Source organism: Sorex fumeus, unplaced genomic scaffold, assembly GCF_029834395.1.
Source record: "Sorex fumeus unplaced genomic scaffold, SorFum_2.1 ptg000047l, whole genome shotgun sequence".
In the NCBI taxonomy this organism is placed as follows: Eukaryota; Metazoa; Chordata; class Mammalia; order Eulipotyphla; family Soricidae; genus Sorex; species Sorex fumeus.
Genome location: NW_026606104.1, coordinates 50,556,982 through 50,581,646, shown reverse-complemented (window position 1 = coordinate 50,581,646; position 24,665 = coordinate 50,556,982). Strand labels below are relative to the sequence as shown.

The 24,665-nt window shown below is 41.5% G+C and overlaps 1 protein-coding gene across 4 annotated transcripts in view; it reads right to left on the bottom strand.

The window, feature by feature from the left end:
* The window catches only part of ZMYM4 (zinc finger MYM-type containing 4), a 101,593-nt gene that overhangs the window by 20,036 nt on the left and 56,892 nt on the right, over nucleotides 1-24,665 (bottom strand). For all 4 annotated transcript variants that reach the window (XM_056123031.1, XM_056123032.1, XM_056123033.1 and 1 more), the window contains 8 exons: nucleotides 23,875-24,015; nucleotides 23,510-23,547; nucleotides 22,020-22,164; nucleotides 15,764-15,882; nucleotides 14,248-14,419; nucleotides 9,526-9,579; nucleotides 7,484-7,663; nucleotides 1,814-1,908 (listed from right to left, as the gene is read on the bottom strand). In XM_056123031.1, the coding sequence (XP_055979006.1) occupies nucleotides 1,814-1,908; nucleotides 7,484-7,663; nucleotides 9,526-9,579; nucleotides 14,248-14,419; nucleotides 15,764-15,882; nucleotides 22,020-22,164; nucleotides 23,510-23,547; nucleotides 23,875-24,015 (944 nt within the window). The remainder of the gene's footprint in view (nucleotides 1-1,813; nucleotides 1,909-7,483; nucleotides 7,664-9,525; nucleotides 9,580-14,247; nucleotides 14,420-15,763; nucleotides 15,883-22,019; nucleotides 22,165-23,509; nucleotides 23,548-23,874; nucleotides 24,016-24,665) is intronic.

Below are 24,665 nucleotides of genomic sequence, written 5' to 3'. Positions count from 1 at the left end.
TCACGCCCACAACCCGCCCCCAGCACCATCTTTACAGCACACATCAACAAAGACAACAACAAAGAACACCGCTGGAGGGCACGTGGGAACCAGGACATTTTTTCCAAACCACACGCCACTTATGCGGCCGTGCGACATCTCCTTATATATACAAAGTGATCAATGGAAAGTAAATCATCCAACGTGTCTCCCTGAAAATCAGGCGCAAACCACAACACTCAAAAGGAGAGAGAGAACAGATGGGAATGCCCTGCCACAGAGGTAGGGTGAGATGGGGGATATGGGGATAGGGAGGGATACTGGGATCCGTGGTGGTGGGAAATGGACACTGGTGGGGGGATGGGTATTCAAAATAGAAAATAAATAATTTAAAAAAAGAAGAAGAAACCACAGAAGCCAGATATAGTGTTTGAAGGGGTGAACACATGCTCAGCAAGTGTGAGGCCTGAGTTCTGTGACTCCTGGCACTGCCAGGTGTTACCTGACGGAGCACAAGCCTCACTTTTGGTCTGTGCTCTTGCGTGGCTCATGCCCTGGACACAGAATGCAAGGTAAGGTATCAGTAAGATATTGTATCTTCCCTATCTTGGTATAGTTTGAGCTTCTGAATCTGTTTTTTAGTGTCAGCCTGTGTTATGATGAAATAAAATCTTAAGCTACAATACTAATAAAATAATTTAAAATACAATGAGAAACAGCCTATCAGATTTTCTAACAGACCAAAGCAATGCTTACATTGATATCTGAGGTATTAAAATGTTGCTAAGAAGTTTCTTAAAAAATAAAAACAGTAATATAAAATTTCTATCTAAAATCACTAAAACAAATTAAAAGCCATTTGTTAAAAATGATTAATGTATCTTCTTTTATTTGAGAAAAATATGGCTTTATTATTATTATTATTAGGGGTTGTTTGGGCTACCCTTAGCAGTGCTCAGGCCTTACTCCTAGCTCTGCATTCAGGGATCACTTCTGGCAGACATCAGGGGACTGACTATATGGTGCTCTAAATGATGACCCCAGGTCGGCCCTACGCAAGGCAAATGTCCTAGCAATACTAGCTCTCCAATCCCAAAATAAGACTCTTCTAAAAGATTATTTTAAAATCTTTTTGGAGTAAAGAGGATACCAAAATACCAATATCTGATTCTCCAGATGTTAAAAAGACATAATGCACTATACATATGCAACTGAGATAAAACAAATTAACTTGTTAAGACACAGACAAGGGGCCAGACATAGTATAGTGGGTAGGGCACCGCCAGGAGTAACGCCTGAGTTCAGAGCCAGGAGTAACCCCTGTGATCGCCGGGTGTAACCCAAAAAGCAGAAAAAAAAAAAAAAAAAACAGAAGTCACTTCATGACGTTACCACTCTCTGATAACAAAGTCAACAAGAGATCAGTTTCTCTTTTGTATATAAAAAAAATTAATAACAAAAAATAAAATAATAAGCTTCTTGAAGCCAGAGATATATAGTATAGTGGATAGGGTGCTTGCATTGACTCAGTAGACCAGGGTTTGATTCCTGGGACCACAAATGGAATAAGCACTACTAGGAGTGATCCCTGAGCATAGAAACAGGAATAAGCCCTGAGCACAGTAGGGTGTACCCCCCAACAAAACAATGAAACAAAACATATAAAGCTCTTGATTCCAAAGGGCAAAATGTACATATATATAAAAATATGCATATATATAAAGGTATAAAATTCTTGACCCTGGTTGCTGTAGTTTTGTAAACAACAGATACTAAAAAAAACTCACATAAATAGAAGAAAAGAAAATTCTAGAAAAATCAAGGTGCTGCTTACTCTTCGTCTGGGCTGTGGGAAGCCATCCCTGTGTCGTCTTCTTGTTCGAGAACGTGCCTGGATCCCCTGTCCTTTATTAAGTGGGTCAAAGGATTCTAAAATGACAACAGAAAGCACAATGTGAGAAAAATAACCCACAGACTTAAATACCGATTATAGATTAGAAGAAGGAAGTATCAGGTAGCCAACAATATACTCATAATTCTGTGATAAAATTTTTACTTCTGTACTTTAAAAATAAATGTTTAAGAATACAGCAGCTGGGGGCTGGAGCGATAGCACAGCTGGTAGGGCATTTGCTTTGCACACAGCCAACTCGGGTTCTGTTTCCAGCATCCCTTATGATCCCCTGAGCACTGCCAGGAGTAATTCCTGAGTGCAGAGCCAGGAGTAACCCCGTGCATCGCTGGGTGTGATGCAAAAATAAATAAATAAATGGAAAAGAATATAGCAGTTAACTCATTTGTGGAATATAAAATATTTTAATATGTCAACACCCGAGGAGAGTAAAGACAGGGCCAGGAAAATTGCTTCACAGTAGGAAGCCTGTGGTATGAGTTGGGGGAGAAGGCAGCTGGGATAGAGAAGGGGTCACTAAGTCAATGGTGGCTGGAGAGATCGTTTGAAGTGGAAAATGTGTGCTGACAGTAGAGAAAGGACCAAACCTGATGGCCTCTCATTATTTGTTTTGCAAACCATTATGCCCGTAAGTATAGAGTAAGAGAGAAATTGTCTGCCATAGAGACAGGGGGAGGCATGGGTGTTCCATCATTGTATGATGGAAACTCTAACATGAAAGCTTGGTAAGTGTAGCGCACGGTGTGTAGGAGAACACTGGTATGTCCTATTTCCCTTGCCACAAGGGGCTCAGGTTTATCACAGTGCACCTGAGGCACTTCCATTCCATGGTGTTTATCTGTAAACTCTTCTCTATGCTCTCCTCCCCAACTAGTTAATCAGCTTTTACCCCTAATCAAACCCTGTTGACTTGTAAGGTCAGATTCTTCAGAAACCTATAATTTTATATGTGTGAGTGATATATTGCCTTTCTCCTCTCCTTATGTCTTTTGAATAGTTTATTTCAAAGCAATGTCATTTTTGTAGAGACACAGGTTACTTGATCACTTGACTTCCCGTTAAGCGGGCGGCAGTAACGCCTCCATTTGTTGCTGCTGCGTGCTAGTGTAGCCCAATGGCGTCTGTTCGTTCTAGGAACACGAAGAGCCTCAAAATGATCGATCATTCATGGTCTTGACGAAGAAGTCTGACCATCTGGTAGGTGGGCGGCCACGCCGTCTTTTGACATCCCGTGGAATCCAGTCGGTAACACCTCAATTCCAGCGGTCATCTGTAAATCTCATTACGTGACCAGCCCATCTGATTTCTGACGCCTTGGCAAACGAGACAGCAACCCTGATTCTTGATCGTTGACTGAGGTCGGAACTCCGGATTCTTTCACTCATTTGAGTAAAATGTGATATTCCAAGCATAGCTCTTTCGATTCCTCTTTGGGGGACCTGAATAGCATTCTCATCGTGTTTGCGTAGGGCCCAGGTCTCTGAGGCGTATGTCAATGCAGGAAGAACAGTGGAATCGAAGAGATGTGCCCAGCGCCGGAGGTTCTTCGTTCTCTTAGCTATTTCTTCGACACTCTTGAAGACGTTCCAGGCCGCTCTCTTCCTCCTGCACAGCTCGGGTACCAGGTCATTTGTCATGTTGACTTCACGACCTAGGTACACATAGCTGTTGCATTCAGAGATGTTCATTTCCGTTGAGAGCGAATGGGGCGTCAGGAACGAGGCTGTTTCTCATAAACATTGTCTTCGCAGGATTCAGCTGTACTCCGGCCATTCCACACTCACAGTCGAAGTCGGCCAGCATTTGTGCCACTTGGCTAATATTGGGTGTTATTAAAACAATGTAATCAGCAAAGCAGAGGTGGTGTAGTTGCCGACCATCTATCTTCACTCCCATTCATTCCCATTCCAGTCATCGCATGATGTTCTTGAGGGTGGCACTGAAGAGTTTTGATGAAATGATATCACCCTGCCGAACCCCTCTCTTAACATCGATAATTACTTCTTTGTAGAATGGTGAGATCCTGGTAGTGAATCCGTAATACAGCTCATGGAGCATCCCGATGTGTTGAGTTTGAATTCCCTGATTGGCTAGGGCTTCAATGACCGCTTCCATCTCAATGGAATCAAAGGCGTTCTTTAAATCAATGAACGTTAGACAGAGCGGCATCTTGAACTCTTGAGAAACCTCAATGAGCTTGGTTATCGTGCGGATATGGTCGATGGTGCTGAATCCTTTGCGGAAACCAGCTTGTTCGCATGGTTGTCCTTCACCTAGTGTTCTGCCAAGCCTATTCAGGATGACTCCAGTGAACAACTTGTAGATGACAGACCATAGGCAGACTGGGTGATAGTTGCCAATGTCGTGGATGTCTCCCTTCTTGTACAGTAGTACAGTCCTGCTGGTTTTCCATTGGAACGGAACCTTGCATTCAGACAGGTAGCATGTAAAGAGCCAAACCAGCGTATTGATGAGTACTGTCAGCAGGTTCTTCAGGTGTTCAGGTCTGACCTTGTCTGGGCCGGGTGCTGTTCGTTTCTTTACTGACAAAATGGCGTGTCGGATTTCGGAAGGGAGAACGTTGGGAACGACATATCCATCCTGTGGAATTTGGTATGTTGGCAGGTGGACATGGCTATCGAAGAGATTTGAGTAGAAGTCATAGATAATCTTCTCCATTGCCCTTCTGGAAGATGTGATCGGAGGGCAGTCATCTTGGTCTTGTAGTTGGCAAAGGACAGGCGGGCATTACGAATACTTTTCCCGGCTTCTGCCGCATCTACCAGCACTGCTGCTCTTCTCTCTATGAGGTCTACCTTGATCGCATCTCTGCACTGCTTTGCGAGCTTGGACGTTTGCTTGTGGTTGCCTGAGGCATGCGCCAAACCACGTTGGTGAATAAGCTCAAGAGTTTTTGAAGACAGGTGTTTTTTTGTGCCTATCTCTCTCTTGGCGTTCCTCGCACAATCATGGAGGTGCTGAACCAGTCGATCGTATTCCTCATCAATGTTGTCAACAATGGCATCTTCCCATGTTGCCGCAATAGTGCCAAAGAGCTCCCAGTTGGTGGTCGTTCTGGGAGTTCTTTTCTTAAACTTTGCAGCCCTTTCTCCCAGCTCTGTGAAGTAGAATTTTGCACAAAGGAGATGGTGGTCTGATCCCATTTGGAATTTTGGGACAACAGCGACATCGGTCAGGCAAAACCATCGATTGAATATGATGTGCTCTATTTCATTGTGGAATCGTCCACCGGGAGACTCCCATGTCCAACGTTTAGATTCTGCCTTCTGGAATCTTGAGTTACCATGGATGGTCTTGGTTGACATGATGAACTCAGACAGTCTCTAACCCTGTTTGTTCCATTCTAGCCCATGGGTCCCTATGTGAAGTTCTTCGGCTGATCTTCTCGGTCCTATCTTGGAATTAAAATCACCCACAATGATCTTGTAGAAGGTGTGGTCTTCTTTATAGAACTTCTCCAGCTCCATGTAGAACTTCTCAATTTCTCCTTCATCATAATGGATGTTGGTGGGTAGACAACAAAGATAGAAACTGCTGGCAGTGAGCCACATCTATTCAAATGTAAACGTCCGATTCTTAAGCATTTGAATGAATCAATGCTCATGGCCAAGTTCAAGTTGAAAAGGACACTGACCCCTCCAACACTTCTTTTATCACATGTTCCCAGGAATAATTCTTCTCCAGTGTCGAAAACGGCGTGATGAGATTGGTGCCTTCTCGTTTTGGTCAGACCAATGATGTCGTACTTGATCATTCACGCTTGTACCATCAGGTCCTCGATGGATGCATCTGATGCTAGCATATATGCATTGAAAGTACAGACGATCATTTTTGTCTTCCTTCGTTGTGGCAGCCTAGTTCGGCCTTGAGATTTTATTGGCCTCTCCTTTTTCATCCTTCTCAATGCTGTCATATTGGTGACACCTTCAGGGTCAGGGGAATGAAACCCATTGTAATTAATGGTTTTGGCATATTGAATACACAACGGATAGCTTGAGAGGCTCTGCCGTGAGACACAGGAAGACAATTAATATTATGCTTTTGTAACTTAGAATTTGCTTTGAATATTATTCACTCCCAGGCATCTGCTTTCTCAACTTAAGCCTCAGTTGCCCTTAGTTCCTAGCACCCCAAAAGCAGGGTCCCGATGAGGGACTGAATGGACCCAGGGCAAGCTGTGAGCTACCCTGGAATCGAAATGGGCCAGGCCAAAGCGCCACGATTCTTAACTGTATGTTAAGACTTGACCATGGACAAATGCTGTCATGATACAAAAATAAGGATGCCGAGATTAGAATAGGAAAGACTAGGGAGAGGAAAGACTAATCTGGCCTGAGCACTGTAGTCTGAGATCGAGATGACCCCAGGAGAGCAGTTCTATAAGCTTAATGTATCTCTTACTATGTCCATACAAAATGATTAATATTATGAATGTTTGTATGTTTGATAGACTAAGGAGAAACACACCCATAGTTGGAATTTCAGTCTTGGGGAGCCATCTTGCTGGATGAGAATCTGTCCTAGAAGCAGTTTTCCCTAAGGGAAAGAACTTTAAACCTATTGACTGTGACCACACCTGTGTGTAAGCCCCAACCACTAATGCTTTAACTAGGGGGATTTAATTAGACTGTAAAGGAAGAGAAGGGGATTCTAGAACAAGAAGGAGAAAGGGATTCCAGAGCAGGAAGGAGATTAAAGTGGGATCTAGAAGGGGAATGAAATAGTATGGGGGAGAAAGAGGCAGGAGGAGAATCAAGAGGAGAAAGGAGATGGGAATGGAATAAACTGCAACTGACAAAAACCAGCCTGACCCTTGTTTCCTTCCTTCACCTGCCCATCACCATCAACCTCCCCAGGGTAGGGGAAGTGGCCCGAGAGCACAACGGTGATTAAAAAAATAAATAAAACATATATGACCAATCAAAAAAAAAAAAGAAAAGAAAACCCTTACATGCATATGCTGCCCAATCACATGTGTTGCAACTTAGTGCATGTGGTATCTGAGCATGTGTCATCCATACATCCCATCCTGAGACGTGTACTTCCATACCTTCATACTTTAATGCTGGAATCTGTTTTGGGGGTCTCTCCCCCACTGTGGAGAAGCCTGCATTCTTTCTTGAGCTCATTCTCTCTCTCATGATGCCCCCCACCTCCGAATTTCCAAGTAAAACCCGTTTTTATTTTAAAAAAAAAAATTAAAAACTCCAATAAAAATTTTTGAGGAAAAAAAAAAGGAAAGATCACTTATAAAAACAACACCTTTGAAGGCAACAGGGATTATAAAGATTTTTTTAACCAGGGGCTAGAGTAATACCACGGCGGGTAAGGCATTTGTCTTGCATGCAGCCAGCCTGGGTTCGATTCCCAGCATCCCATATGGTCCTCCAAGCACCGCCAGAAGTAATTCCTGAGTGCATGAGCCAGGAGTAACCCCTGTGCATGCACGGGTGTGACCCAAAAACAAAACAAAAAAAATTTTTTTTTGAAACTTAAAAATGTCAAGTCAGAGTTGCATCAACCTTCTAAAACAGGGGGTTGGTGAGAGACAGATTATACCACTGTACAAACCTGATGGAAAATCTGCTTCCAGATCCTGTTCTGTTTCCCCTTTTGAGAACTGCTTCAATTCTGAATCAGCCTCTTGTGCAGCATTTGACTTTAAGGCATAATGATTCAACTCTTCCTCCCAGCTATGTGGAGTAGATACTGCCTCTGATTCAAGATCACCACTATAAGTACTTCCTTGGTCTGAAATACACATAAAACAAATAAGTCATTAGCGAAGCGTATCAAATACAAGATGATACTGTTCCCCTCTTCCTTTTGGACCACACTGGAGCAGAGGTGGGGAGAGAGAGTGAGAGTTTGGGTGGGTTGAGGACAGGAGGAGGCCCAGTGCTCAGGAACCTTATGGGAGGCCAAGGATCAAATCCGGGTTGGTCACATGCAAAGATAAGCACTCTATCCACTGTACAATCCCTCGATCCCAAGATAAGACTCTTGATATGCTCAGGAAATTCCTAAATGCTTGATATGGAAAACTGACATGACTGCTAGACCAATCTCACAGAATTATATTCATAACCTTGGTACATATTTTAAAGCATTATCTCAAATTAATCCTTAAAACCAGTATTTCGGATAGCTTTCATTATTTTTACTGCAAATGGGCACTTGATACTTGATATCCCCTAAAAAGTTGCTGGAATTACAAACTAAATCCAATGATGTGAATGCTTTATGGGTTTGTTGTATTAATACTACTATTCACTTGATCACTTGATCGCTTGACATCCCGTTACTCATCGATTTGCTCGAGCAGGTGCCAATAACATCTCCATTCATCCCTGTCAAGTGCTAGTGTAGCCCAATGGCGTGTGCTCGCTCCAGGAACACAAAGAGCCTCAAATCGATCATCCAGGGTCTTGACGAAGAAGTTTGACCAACTTGTAGGAGGGCGACCACATGATCTTTTGACGTCCCATAAAATCCAATCCGTAACAGTGGTCATCTACAAATTGCATTGCATGTCCAGCCCATCTGATTTTCGATGCCTTGGCAAACAAGACAGTGCCCCTGATTCTCCATTGTCGATGGAGGTCGGAACTCTGGATTCCTTCTCTCAATTGAGTGAAGTGTGATACTCTAAGCATAGCTCTTTCAATTCCTCTTTGAGACCCGAATGGTGTTCTCATCCTGTTTTCGTAGGGCCCAGGTCTCTGAGGCGTATGTTAATGCAGGAAGAACTGTGGAGTCAAGGAGATATGCCCAGAGCGGAAGGTTCTTTGTCCTCTTAACTATTTCTCTTGAAGGCATTCCATGCCGCTCTCTTCCTCCTGCACAACTCAGGTGCCAGGTCATTTGTCATGTTGACTTAATGGAACATCAGGAAAGAGACCCTTTCTCATAAACATTGTCTTTGTGAGATTCAGTTCCAGTCCGACCTTTCCACACTCACAGTCAAAAGTTGACCAGCATTTGTGCCGCTTCACTAATGTTTGGTGTTATTAGAACAATGTCATTAGTAAAGCAGAGATGATGTGGTTGCCAACCATCTCCTCTTCTTCTTCTTCTTCTTCGACTACGACTACTAGGACGACTACTACTACTATTTGACTCTAAGGTCACACCCAGAGATGCTCAGGATTTACTCCTAACCCTGCTCAGGTGACCACATGGGAATCAAAACGGGGTCAACTTCATCCAAGGTAATCACTCTACCAAATGTACATCCCTTTGGCCTCTGGGTCCTTGTTTTTCATTTGTTTGGGAGTCATACCTTGTAGTGCTCAGAGCTCCACTAAGGAAGCATACCTGGCGGTTTTGAGAGACTACGTGGAAAGTCAGGGATTAAACCTGGGTAAGCCACATGCAAGGCAGATGCCCTATTCACTGAACTACATCTCTGGCCCTCCTGGGTCTTTATTGTGAACAGATGATAATATGTTTAAGAACCAAAACAGATATATAGGACCAGGGAAATAAAGTGAGGGCATGATTTGCAAGTAGAAGACCCAGTTTGACTCCTGGCATCACATGGTCAGCTAGCACTATTCAGTGAGGTCCAGTATCCCCACTCCAGGGAAAAAAACAAATTTACAATTACAAACCTTTCTCAAATATCTTGGTGTCTAGAAAGAGTTCCTGTTCAGAAGTTTGCGATCCTAAAGAAAAGGTTAAAAAAAACAAAAGACAATTCATATATGAAAAATGAAATTGCATCTCAAATGAAATGATTATATTATATACAAGAAATATATTAGGGAATTCTAGGGAATTCTAGTTTCATGCGCAGAAAAAAATTCATTACAGAATTAGACACTGGTAGAAAAGTAAACAAGTTTCAGGTAGACAAATTGTCACTGGCAACTGGTTATATTTCTACGTAGTGGTATGAAAGAAGTCATAGGTAAGAAAAACCTTTACTTTTGATTTTATCTCTTATGCATTTGAAACCCTTTTTCCCTAACGTTTCCTCCCATTGATAAATTTGCATTTAATTACTATTTCTCCCTCCTAAATATGTAATATGCTGTATCACAGCAAAAGATGACTAAAAGACTTAAAACAATTTATATGGAGCAACGAACACATGGAACTAAACAGAATATAGTTTTCGGCTAGAGTGATAGTACAGTAAGTAAGGCACTTGCCTTCCACGTGGCTAACAAGAGTTTAATTCCCACCATTCCATTTGGTCCACTGAGACCTACCAAGGGTGATCTCTGACACAGAGTCAGAAACAATCCCTGAGAGTGGCCCCCCAAAAAAATGCCAAACAAGCCAACAAAATAGTAAAATTTAAAGAATTGAAAGCATTGGGTCTAAAAGATATTATAAGGATAAGATGCTTGTTGTCACACGAAGCAGACCCTGGCTGAAATTCATAGCACCATATACTGTCCCCAGGTATTAGCAGGTGTGATATAAACTAGCCTGAGCATTGTTGGGTAGGCATAAAAACTAAAATTTGAGAAACAAAAGAAAAATTCAAAGTATTAAAAAAATTAGAAGTGTTAATGCCCAAAAAGGGGAGGGGAAGGGAGGGAGGGAGAGGAGGATGGAGACAGAGACAGCGAAATAAAAACACTTTATGCATAAAACATGTGTGTGTGGGGGGGGGGGCACGACCGGGGGAGGCCCCAAAGGTGTAAGAAAGGAGGGCCAGGCCTATTGCCATTTATTCCATTCTCCCCACACGCCTGCCCCAGTCTCTCTGGGCCTCCCATTCTAGTCTCACACTCACCTTACTCCTGTCTCCTTCTGTCTCTCCCACTCATCTCTCAGCTCCATCTCGCAGCCTGGGCTCTTTCTCTCCACGTGCCTGCTCCTGTATTTTTCTTCTACATTCTTCTCTGTCCCCCTTGCTAGCCTCAGCGCGGTCCATCTTGCCACCCTGCTCTCTCATTCTCCAACCCTCTAGTCTCTCCAACTCCTCAGAACTCTGGGCTGACACTGCACCCAGCCTTTCCTGCACCCACCAGGTTCAGAGGAAACACTACCCAAGGTATTCCAAAGCCCTTCCTGACTGCCCAAGGACAAAATACCTCTTAAGGTGTTTTTCTCCTTTCCTCAGTCCAATAACAACTATCAACCTTTAATACTACTTATTTTTGTATGGACACAGTAAGAGATAACATTGAGGCTTGTAGGGCAGCTCTCCTGGGGATATCTTGCCACAGACTCAGACTCAGCACTCAGGCCAGACTAATCATTCCTAACCCTAGCTGGGTCTGAATCTAGTTATTATTTTTTGGATCATGACAGTATTGGTCCATGATCAAGCTCTTAACCTATAGTTAAGCACTATGGCACTTTGGCCAGGCCCATCTCGATGCCAGGGTAGCACACACCTTACTGCTTGCCCTGGTTCCATCCAGTCCCTCATCAAGACCCTGCTTTTGGGGGGTGCTAGGAAGTAGTAAGGGCAGCTGAGGCTTAGATGAGAGAACAGAAGCATAGGAGGAAAATATTACTGAGAGTCACATTAAAAAAGCATAGCATATACTGTTTTTTTGTGTCCATACAAAAAGGACACTGCTCTGAATAAACTAAGCAAAGGACTTAGGGAGAAGAGAAAAACAATATTCACAAGTCAACAGAGCACAAAGAAAGAAGCTACAGATAAAAACAGAAGAATGGGAGTACTGTGATAGGAGCAACCCAATAAACCTAAACTACCTGAGGTTATGCAGGAAGGAGGTGGGTCTGATGGCAGGCAACCTGGGAACACTGGTGCTGGGAAATGTACACTGGTGGAGGGATGGGTGTTGGAATACTGCATGACTGAAACTCAATCATAAACAGCTTTATAATGATCTATCGCACAATGATTCAATAAAATAACTGAAAGTGATTTGTTAAAGGCTTTATTTTAATAAAGATACTATTTTCAATGGGCTGGAGCACAGTGGGTAAGGCATTTGCCTTGCAGGCGGCCAATATGGCCAACCTGAGTTTGATTCCTCCACCCCTCTCAGAGAGCCCGGCAAGCTACCCAGAGTATCTCGCCCGCACGGCAGGGCCTGGCAAGCTCCCCATGACGTTATTCGATATGCCAGACACAGTAACAACAAGTCTCATGATGGAGATGTTACTGGGCCTGCTCGAGCAAATCGATGAACAACAAGAGGACCGTGACTATTTTCAATACTTTTTGGCGGTTTGTTTTTATTTGGGGGCCATACCTGGGGATACTTTGGGGTTACACCTGGTTTTGCATTCCTGGCAATGCTTGGAGAACCATATAAAATGCCAGTGGTCAAACCTGGGTCAGCCACATGCAAGGCAATCTCTACTTTCGGTACTGTTGCTCTAGTCCCACTTGACAGTTTTTATTGGAAGAAATTTACTTCGAAAGAGGTGAGGAGAGAGTAAATATGTATTCAAGGGAGAACATGGGCTCGAGGGAGTAAACCAGCAAGCAAGCATAAAAACGCAGAAATATTTGTTCTAAGAAGAACAAGGACTTTCAAGAGTCAAGCCCCCCAAAGCGCTCTGTTTTAAACTCAGACAAAGTTCTTCTATTATAAATGAGCTAGTTCTCACCTAACTGAAAATCTTTCCTCTCCTTCGTGTTTCTAAACCATCTGATTTCATCTACTGTAATTAGAACTATCCACTTTGAAGCACCTACAAAATGCTAGCTATTGATTTGAGAACTGGGGCTGGAGCAATAGCACAGCAGGTAGGGCATTTGCCTTACATGCAGCTCATGCTGCCGACCAGAGTTCGATTCCTCTGCCCCTCTAGGAGAGACCGGCAAGCTACTGAGAGTATCTCGCCCGCATGGCAAAGCCTGGCAAGCTACCCGTGACATATTCGATATGCCAAACACAGTAACAGTAAGTCCCACGATGGAGACGTTACTGGGCCCACTCGAGCAAATCGATGAACAACGGGAGGACAGTGCTGCAGTGCTGATTTGAGAACTGAACTATTTTAAAATGAGAACTATCACTAAGAACTAGCTAAGATTCCAAACTACATATATATACACAAATATAGTATCAGAAGTTACAAAATTCTACATTTATAGATAGGAGTGACAGCCTAAGATATTAAATATATACACACTTATTACAAATACATGTACTTTAATACATCAGGCTATTAATATCTTAAATACATAGACACACACACACTCACAAATACACATACACACAGAAACAACTCCCCTTCCCAAATCCACATATAAGTGAAGTAGAATTTTGGAATTATAAGTAGCAAAAGGAGATCAGAAACACTGGAATAGTAAGGAGTAAACTTTTATCCATTTCTCAAAATATATAGTATTAAAAAATATCCTGGCAACAAAAAAGCAAATTTAATGGTATTTTTTTAAATGCTGTGATGTTCAAAATTCATTTAGCATTTATTATGTGAAATCATAACCTAAATCTGTGACTGAAGTAAAGAAAACATTGAGGAAAGATTATCTTCTAGGTTTATCAGTGACAGATAAAACTTATTTCTATAAAAATTCACATATATTTTAATTATCTTAAATGCTATTCTATCTCATTATGATTATCTCTGCTGTAGAAATTTTAAAGGTGGTACTAATAGTAAAAACTTGTGAATATTCATTACTGATATATGGATAATGACACATTTGGGTGTCAGAGAAAATGGAATTCAAGATCTCACTCCATCACTTCTTGACTAACCATTTTGAGGAATCTGCAGTAAACAGATTACACCCTCCCTTCCGAACACAAATGGTTGTTACAAAGTTAGAAGAAGTGATATACATAATGTATTTGAAGATAATACCTAATACAGTAACACAAAGATAGGTTAATTACTATTACTACCACTATTCTACACTAAGAGAACACAATTCACCTATACTTTTCACCCCTAAGTTTCACTTACCGTCTATACAGTTGCTATACAACACGAATTTGTATGGAGACTGTGGCTTTGAACACAGGACTGAAAATGATCAGTAAGCTTAAGATTTACAAATCCTCCACCCCCGAAAACATTAACAACTGAAAACTGTACTGAATAGAAATGCTTTATAAAAATGATATAATCCTTAGATATAATGGACTGGAGAGAGATAATACAGGGATTACGGTGCTTAGCAGAAGTTACCCCTGAACATAGAGCCAGGGGTACTCACTGAAGCAGCAGGTGTTGTCAAAACCTCCCTAGCACCAAAAAGAAAAATTTCAAATGTTTCAACAAGTTTAACAGTAACAGATTCAGTGTTTAAACATAATAAAATTTTTAGTAACATCTTGACTGGCTGATACTTAAAATTACTTGTTACCTGAAAATTTGAAGGTGTGTTTTTTCTTTCTTTACTTTAAAATGATACCAACCTCCCTGAGATAGAGTCTTCTCCTTTTCTTCATCTTCTGCAATCATTTCTGCCATCTCAAGGAGATCAGCTTCAAATGGATGTGAGGGAAGCTTTTCCTTAATGTCTTCAATACTCTCAGGTACTTTATCTTCATTATCCATTGAGGATGGAATAACCATAGGGACAGGCATCTGGAAGACCAAAGATAGACTAAAGTGTTTCTTGGGTAAAGGGTGTGTTGTCAAAACAAGAAATTGTTTGGGGCCAGAGAGATAGTACAGCCGGTAGGGCATTTGCCTTGCACGCAGTGACCCAGGTTCAATCCCAACACTCCATATAGTTCCCCAAAGCACGCCAGGAATGATCCCAGAGCACAGTGTCAGGAGTAAGCCCTGAGTACACCCAGGTGTGACCCCGTAACAACAACAACAAAAACCTACAAAATATTAAAGTGACCATTCCCACTGCTGAAATACATATTTTCATTCTGATATGAACCTCAAGGTGTGGCCCAAAATCCTTTTTCCTCAACAAAACCAAAATCAAAGTATAGACCAAAGTGGTCCCTGACATGCTGTATTAATATATATGATAATAGTCAAACAGAGTTTGATACAATTTACGAACAAGTTTTCTTAAGCTGTAAATGCTAAAGTAAATAAGAATTATGACTGCTCAGGTATGTGGAATATAAAAGTACATTGTAAGGGAATTATAAATAGTCGATGGTATCAGCCTCTGAAACAGACTACAGAACTAAATTTGCCAAGGGGTAGGGAAATAGGAAAGGGCCTGCAGACTCTGGTGGGGGTAATCTGCCAATTTAAGTGGTGGATGTGGTGTTACAACACAGTACCCACTACTAATTGGACTATACATCACAGTGCTGAAAGAAAGGGGGAAAAAACCCTACCCTCACCCCCAACTTTTGGGCCAAGGAAATGGCTCAAAGAACTTGAGTGCTAGTGTATTTGCATGCAGGAGCTCTAGGTTCTATCCCTGGAAATACATGATCACAGACACTGAGATGGGAATACTCCCAGAGAACTGCTGGGTTTGGCAATCCCATCACCCAAAAAATTATTTACTTATCACTGGTTTCCAGTATCATGGAAATTCATAGAATTAGCATCATCCCTCTGAATGTGTACAACTGTCACCACTGCAGGCACTATCAATGTTCCAGTGTCATCCCACCACCAACGACTCCCTCCATTTCTTGTTTCCCTTCTCCCCTCTTTTGGTCCCCCAGCAACCATTAAAATAGTTTTCATGGAGTTAAGTATTTTGTGTTGGACCTATAAATATATTTTTAAAAAACACTGACTTACAAACGTGTTCAGAATACAGCTGTATCAGGCATTCAATGCTCCAACAAATTACCACCAGTGTGACCTTCCTTCCACCAATGTCCCCAGTTTCCCCAATTTCCCTTAGCATGCACAAACAAATTTACATCCTATCACTTGCTGGAACTGTGTATTTTCAATTGAAAAAAGTATGCTAAATTATTTAACTTCTAAGTAACTACTCACTGGAACTGGAATGCCAAACGGGACAGGCGCATACTGAGTATAAAGATGAAGAGGTAATGGCACGAACACTGGAACAGGAATGGGCACCACAATGATCTGGGGCTGACTCGGAGTGTCTTCTAACAAAGAAATTAATAAGAAAGGGTTAAAAACACCTTGAATTTTAAGCACAGAGATTAATAACAACATGACACTAGGAGTTCATAGAAAAAAAGAAGTACATCAAAAGTGGGGAACACAGGGGCTGGAGGGATAGCACAGAGGGTAGGGCGCTTGCCTTGCACGCGGCCGACTCGGGTTCGATTCCCAGAATCCCATGCCAGGAGTAACCCCTGAGCATCGCTGGGTGTGGCCCAAAAAGAAAAAAAAAGTGGGGAACACAAAATAACAGTATCGAAGAATAAAATAAATGTGGAGTATAACTTGGACAGATAAATAGACGTGGAATAGTGATTTTAGAAAAGAAACATGGAAAAGTATAAAAATAAGTAGAATAGTATGAGAGAGAAATATGAACTTGTAGAATGGCTAGTTTTTATGAAGTAACAATGTACATTTTTGCATCATTTTTAATAGAGGGGAACTACTACAGATTGTTGAAAAGGAAGTGATGTGGAACTGCACTAAAAAATGATTTAAGTAGTCCAGAGAATTCAATGGGCTGAGCATATGCTCTGCATGTGGGAGGCCCAGGTTCTATCTCTGGCACCACAAGATCTCACTCCCCCCCCCCCAAAACCCCGAGCACTGTCAGGAGTGACCTCCATAAACAAAAAAGCTGAGAGAACCCGTGAGCACCATGGGGTATGTACAAAAAAACAACATTAAAAAACAAGCAAGTCAAAAGGAGATAAAGAATCTGGAGTATAGTTACAAACACCAAAATGCACATCTGAAAGTTCCTAATATAAAAATCTTAAAATTTCTCATCATAAAAATATTTGTAGTTCTATATGATTAGATACTAACTACATTTAACTTATCATTTCCAATTAAATATAAACACTGAATCATTACATTGCACAACTGAAATTAGTATACTTCATATTATATACATATCAACTATATCTCAGGAAAAAAAAGAATAATGCCGTTGCTGTGTTAGCATGGATTAAAAAGTATGTAATTTGTGAATCAGAAAGCAACTACAATACATGGAACAAAGATGACAAGTTCTCAGGTACTCAAGTACTTATTATACCTACAAAACAAATACAGTGACAGAAACCGGAGTGATAGTATAATGGGTACGATGGTTTCCTTGCATATGGCCAAACGGGATTTGATCCTAGCACTGTGTATGGTCCCCCTAGCCCCAGAAGTGATCCCTGAACACAGACCCAAGAGTAAGGCCTGATATAGACACCCCCAATCTCCCCCCGCGCCCCCCAAAAAAACCACGAATACCAAGGGCTAGTACAGAAGGCAGGGCACTTGCCTTATATGTCAACCTGGGTTTGAGCTTTGGCACTCTGTATGGTTCCCCAGAACCGCTAGGGGTGATCCCCGAGCACACAGCGAGGTGTATACGATAAGCAATGTGGAGTATGGTCCAAAAACCAAAACAAAACAAAAATGAAAAACAAATAACATGTTTAAAGGTATTAAAAAAATGAAATTGAACAGGAATTGATCATGAAAAGAGAGGGACCCAGAGGCAGAGTACAGTAGGGAGGGCTCCTTGACACCCCATATGACCCTGGAGCGCGCCTGGACCAATTGCTGAACAAAGAGTCAGGAGTAACCCCTTGGCATCACTGGGTGTGGCCCCAAGACTCCCCCCTACAAAAGAAAAAGAATTCAGGAAAAGGAGAATAGTGATGGGAAGAGAATGGAAGACCGATTCAATTATTTAACAAATATTAGTCTTTCCTGTGTGCCATGAAAATAATACTCAATAAGGGCCAAAGCTATAGTACAGCAGTAGGGTATGTGCCTTGCACGTTTGACCTGTGTTCAATCCGCAGGACTCATATGGTTTTCTGAGCCCGCCAGGAGGGATCCCTGAGCTCAGAGATAGGAATAAGCCCTGAGCACCATTGACTTTATCATTCCTCAAAAAAGGAAACACTAATTAACTTTAAAATTATTCACATAAGAGAACAATAATGCTAGTGGTAATTGAAAAGCTAATAATCTGATTTAGGATTAGCGCAGCAACTAAAATATATTAGTTTTACCATAATATGGTATCATAAAAAGATAGAAATATCTGATGATAAAATGGCTGGTACCCAACCTACATTATATTAAATAATTCACTACTAACTTTTTTAAAAAAAGGGAGGGGGTATGGTGCCGCCAGCACGTCAATCTGTACCTGTGAGGCGAATGCATCAGCAGCCTCATGGCGCCCTCTGACTTCCAGATACCCCAAAATTGCTGCTGTGCCTTTGGCCAGACCTCAAAAACTTGGGGCAAAGTTTACAAAGAAAGTAAACGGCCAAAAGTTAGGTATGTGGGAAACACACCCACAAACCACCTCCGGCTCAGCTATATAATTGGAGGCAAGGCCTCTTTGGTTCCTGATTGAACTGCTTAATGGCCATGATCCCAGAGACTCAGAAACGAATCTCGGAACCCAGCGGCTTTAGGTAGAAATGCGTCCAGTCTCTGCAGTAGGCTACTGGTGCTGGGCCAACCCAGGTGGGAATAGGTTTCGTGCCTTGGCCTGTTCCCCCTGGCGGCCCAATGGCCGCCATCCGTCTGAGGCCACTGGATAGTCACATTTGGGCCCCCAGTGACGAGACACACAGGGCCTCACTGGATGAGGGTGGAGCCGGGCTTGTCCTCCCCACCCCAACGAGGCCCCAAGTCATTGCCCACGAATGGCCTCTCTGGCTCCTGATCAAGCTGCTTAACAGCCATGATCCCAGGGACTCAAACAAATCTCAAAACCCAGTGGCTTTTGGCAGAAATGCATCCGGGATCCACAGTACGTTACTGTCGCCGGGCCACCCCAAGGAGGAAAGGGTGTTGTCCCTCCGCCTGCTCCCTCTTGGCGACTTGGTGGCTGTCATCCTCCAGAGGCCATTGGACAGTCAGGCTTGGGCCCACAGTGACGAAACTTGTTGGGCCTCACGGGATGGGGGGGTTGGGGGGGGGGTGGAGCCGGGCCTGTCCTCCCCACCCCAATGAGACCCCAAGTCATCGCCCACGAGCAGCCTCTCTGGCTCCTCATCAAGCTGCTCAACAGCCATGATCCCAGAGACTCAGGAGCAGATCTCTAAACCCAGTGGCTTTTGGCAGAAATCCCTCCAGATTTAAGTGTTAAAATTTCGGAATTTCAAAACCACATGGCCCTACTGCAGCCACACGACATCATATGTTATTCATAACCAGCAACAGAACACAAATTGTCTATTGTTGCCTTTTCAGCAGATCTGAGTGTTGGGGTAAAATCTCAAATAATGGTGGGTCTGGTGTCAAAATAGTGAATGTAATCAAAGTAGAGAGAGAGTAATGTGGAAATTATCTGCCCCACAGGCAAGGGGAGGGTGTGGGTTGGGGGTATACTGGGATTTTTGGTGGTGGAGAATGAGCACTGGTGAAGGTATGGGTGTTTCATTGTATGACTGAGACTTAGACCCAAAAGCTTTGTAACTGCTCTCACGGTGATTCAATAAATAAAATTATAAAAAATGGGAAAAAAAAAAGTAAGGTGGAGTTCATGCACAATTCAATCAGCTAATCAGGAGTACTGAATAAATAGCAGTACTCCTACAAAAAAAAAATAAATAAAAATTAAAAAATTTAAAAAAAGGGAGAGAGAGAAGTACGATTATACCTTCTGCACCTACTAGTCAATGTAGTCCCTGGACTAGAAGTACTGATTTTATCCAGAGTTTATTAGTATTATATGCTTCACTGTATTATTAGTTAGTAGGCTTCCTAAATAATTCACATACATACTAATGTCTGAAAAATACTAGTCTACAGAGTAACATTCCAGATGAAGAACCTAGGATTTGATTCTTCCTCTTTTATTTTTTGGCCCACTCCCAGAGGTGCTCAGGGCTTACTCTTGGCTCTGTGTGTAAGGGGGCTGGAGCGAGAGCACAGCGGTAGGGCGTTTGCCTTGCACGCAGCCAACATGGCAGACCTGAGTTCGATTCCTCCACCCCTCTCGGAGAGCCCGGCAAGCTACCGAGAGTATCTCGCCCGCACGGCAGAGCCTGGCAAGCTCCCCGTGACGTATTCAATATGCCAGACACAGTAACAACAAAGTCTCCAATGGAGACGTTACTGGGCCTGCTCGAGCAAATCGATGATCAACGGGAGGGCCTTTACTTTACTTACTTTACTGTGTGTAAGGATCACTCCTAGTGGGCTCAGGGAATCACACTAAATATTTGGAATAGGACCTGGGTTGGACATATGAAAGGCAAATGCCCTACCCACTGCACTATCACTTTGGCCCAGAATTTTTTTGAACAAAATCTTTAATTGTAGGAAGAAAAGTCGAAGTCTGTGATATATGAGCCACTACCTGTACAATACTCCACTTCAGCCAGCTTCATATGATAGAAGCCCCATTTGGTTTGCTTTTGTTTGGGGGCCATACCTGGTGATACTCAGGGGTAAGCCCTGGCTCTGGAAATTCCTGGCAGTGCTTGGGGGACTGTATGGGATGCTGCAGCTCCAGGGTAGATCATGTACAAGGCAAGTGCCCTACCTGTTGTACTATCATTTCAGCCCAAGAAGCCACATTTTGGGGCAACTGGGGGCAGAAGAATTTGTTTCCATTTTTAACCATTCCCAAACAAGGTCTACCAGGGCAGGTGGGCAGGCAGGCAGGCAGGCCACCATCATTCCTCATCCTCATATGCTTCAAGTTGAAGAGGATAAATTTACTGGTGAAACTGTGACTGAGAGAATCCAAGGTCTCCTTTCCTCCACCCAGTGTCCACCCACAAACTGGCCTGCTAGAAAAGAAGTCACCACTTTTTCAAGCGGTCACTACTTTGCCAGATATGCAGAAAAGTAGCTCCAGGATTTTGTGTGGGGGTAGAGGTGGGGAGGCACGTAATAAGTCCTATGCAAGTTATCATCTGGTTTAAGCCCTAGAGATCCCTAAGCAATGCTAGGGCGGCCCTCAAATACCAAGGTGCCCTGCATCCTCAGTCCCGCATACTGAATCAACTGAGTTAACTGCTGAGCCTGGTACTTCACCAAGAGGAACTTTTACACTACCTGATACCTAAAGTGAAAGGTTCCCTTCCTGACCCCCAAAAAAGAAATTTTGAAGTTCCCTCTATGAAATTAGTTACATTTCAAACTGCATACATAAAAACTCAATATGAAAAACAAGTTGGTTTTTTTTTTAATTTTGGTTTTTGACCACAACCAGCTGTTGTCAGGGATTACTCCTCACTATGCACTTAAAAATCCTCCTGTAGATGCTCAGGGGACCATATGTGGTGCCAATCAGACCAAGATCAGCTGTGTGCAAGGCAAGTGTCCCTACCTTGCTATCTCTCTGAACCCCACCTTTTTGGCAGGGGGGAGCTAGGGGGAACAATAGTTTCTCTTAAGAAACACTTCATATAACCAGTATCTAAGCTTATGACATGATCATTAATAAATTAGGGGACAGAGAAATGGTACTGGGGATAAGGCACTTGCTTGCCTTGCATGCATCTGACCTTGATCTGAGTCCTGGCACCACATATAGTCCCTGAGAACTGCCAAGACTGACCCTTAACATAGAGCCAGGAGTCGTCTCTGAATATTGCTGGATATCATCCCCTTCTCCCACAAAAGAGAATGTTATAATCCATTAAAAAAAGAAATTAAAAGATGCAATTCCAGGATGGTATTACAGCTACATTCTCTTTGAATTATCCTATTAAGATTTAGAAAATAAAAATACATAACTCAAAAAGAAATCAAGACTGTGAGAATTAAGTTGGGCAATGAAGTAGGCTAGACAGAGAGGTAAGACCTTGCATGAGTCAACCCCCTTCAACAACCAGCACTACATGAACCACCAATCATGGCCAGGTGCAGCACTGGAGACCCACAAGCACAGGCCTGAGCAGCACTTAATATTATCAAGAGAAGCTGTACCCCAGCTGAGACTTGCTGGAGCAACCAACCATGGGCCTCCTGACCACTGCTTGGGAGACCCTAACCAAAATGAAAGAAAAGAAGAGATGCTCATCTAGAGAAAAGCAAAATTTCAAAAGTGATTTATGCAAATTCTACATTCATTTCCCCCCAAGAAAGCCTAAAATAAAAAATTTAAGGACCATACCAGTCTGGCATTCTTTGTTTTGGTTATGTGGTTTGCAAGAGGTGGCTTTAGTCTGTGTGATGGGTTTGCATAATAAAGCTTTATTCTTCAAAAGTCTTGGAGGCTGGGAAGGCGGCAGTTTGAGGGCATCTGTCTGTGTACTTGCCTAGTTTAAAAATAAAAAATTTCAAAATATATTAATAAAAAAGTTATTTTCAAAAAATACCGTAAGAATTACATAAAAGATAAAAAACGTAAGTATTTAAATATGTAAGTACAAAAGTCCTGAAATATCAACAATACAGTATTTTGATAACTCTACATTAATTCTAAATGTTACTCCTACTGAAAAATATGACTGCTTATCAGTAACATTACTACACAAGTTTAAAAAATAACTGATTTTTAAAAAAATTTTGAAAGACTGTAATTGTATTCTTTCAATTATATTGCTTGAGTAAATTAAACTGTTTTTCACCTGTTTTTATCATGCAAATTTGCCTGAAATGGCCTGTCAATCATCATGTACTATTATAGTCTCCAGACTGGCTATGTCATTATTTTTACTATGATTTATATACTTGTTTTATTTTAGGTATAATTTTGATATTATGTCACCTATCTATACTAACCAAGGATTTTTCTTTTCTGTGGTTTCTCTTTCTCTCTATGCCAAACATAGTGCTGAGAAATGAACCTGGGTTGGCGGCATACAAGTTAGCTTTAGCAGGGGTACTGCACCTTTCCTGGTGTACTAACTCTCCACCCCCTACTTCTTAGCGTGTTACATAAATATTGATATTAAATCTCATAAAACTAAGCTAAACATACTTCTATTTTCTCTAAAATCCAGAAAAATTTCCTTAATGTTTCTACATCTTATCTTTATGAGTATGTTTTGAACTAAAATTTCAACTTAATAGTACTTATTTTAAAAAGAGGACAAATTACTTTCTAAATGGTTTTAAGTATTACAAGATACATAACTCGAAGATTAATAGAAATAACAATCACTTAACTTGAAAAAAAAAGATGAAAAAGTCATCTCAGAAAACTTTAGAAATGCCACTGTTACAGTCAAAATTTTATTTTTCTTCTTTTGAAAGACAAAAAAAGTATTTAGTAAAAGGAAGTATTTGTGTGATTTGTACTAGACAAGAAAAAAACTTTAATACACATTTACAATCTGACTATACTTACAAAACGAAAAATCTTTTATGCCTGAATTTTGACTAATTTTTAGTAATTCTGAAAATTTTTAAAAATCCTAACTACATAAAGATTGCAAGCATGCAAAAGAGGATGCAAAAGATCTGTAATTAAATAGAAAAATTCTATTCCTGAACAAAGATAAAACAAGCTCATGAAATTTATTCTATATGAGGAAATTTAACATAATAAAATCATTATATAATATAAAGAATAAAGGAGGGTAAATTGGTTTAGACATTCAAACTGAGTAAGAATGGAAAATAAACAGTGGCAATACTAATAAAAATAATGAAACTTACATCCCCAATGATTTTCGCTGTTACTGTTGGAACTGCACCTGATATAAATTGAAACATATATTCAGGATCTTACATAATTAAACATTAGCATTAAAAACTGAGTATTGGTTAATAAACACCAAGTCTCATAATGAGTATGTATTATCTTAATTCAGGGGAAGACTAGCAGTTGTTCTAAAGTAGAATATGTAAAAAAAATATGGAAATTATGAAAATACTATTTAATGCCCTAGCAATCTACAGTGAGCCATGGTTTCTAATACAAATAATAAACACAGGAAATTGACCATTGATAGAAAAAAGGTAAGAAAACCACTAAATTCACCTCCAAAGAAAGAACAAAATGCTTTCAAACCAAGCCATACCTTGTAAAACGCTGTTAGAATTTACAGTGGGTTGAGCAGCAGGAGCACTTGCCAATGATACTACGTTAGCTATAACTGGAGTTGAATCTTTTCTTAGAGAGGGGGGCCCAGCTGAAGCTGCTGACACCATGGAAACACTCGCTGTTTAAACAAAAGAGAAGAAACTTCATGTAACCTATATGCACACACGTAAACAAATTTTTTTTAAAAACTCCTAAAAATAACAATGTTTTTATAGGTTACAGCTTTTCTCTTTCTTGTGGCCACACCCTGCATGGCTCTCCACTCAGGAATTATTCCTAGTGGTACCCAGGGGAGCCTATGAAATTCCAGGGATTGAACACAGGTCAGCTGCATGCAAGGCCCTACCTGCTGTACTATCACTCTGGGCAACCTACAGCTTTTTCTATTGGAGCAAAGTGAAGTATATCTCCAGATCAAATGGAGTTTCCCCTATTTTTACATTGTAAAACTTAAAAACTCTGCTCATTACCTTGCATAACTATGCATATGTTTAAAGGCCGTGTGAGTTAGATTCTATGTTCTTTGCATACTCTTACATCCTTTTTCAGGGGCCAGACGGCATTCGAAGCAGTGCTCAAAAGGTCCAGGAGTTCCACTGGTGATTTTCAGTGAACTGGACCAGTAGTTCAATGCAAGCGTTTGAAGACGTGGAATTACTTGGGCCCTGTGGGGACAGCGATTACCCAGGCCACCCAATCAGAGGAGCCTCCAGAGTAATACTTGGCAGTACTCTGGGCCTACAATGCTCCTCCTGGGGATGCTCTGGG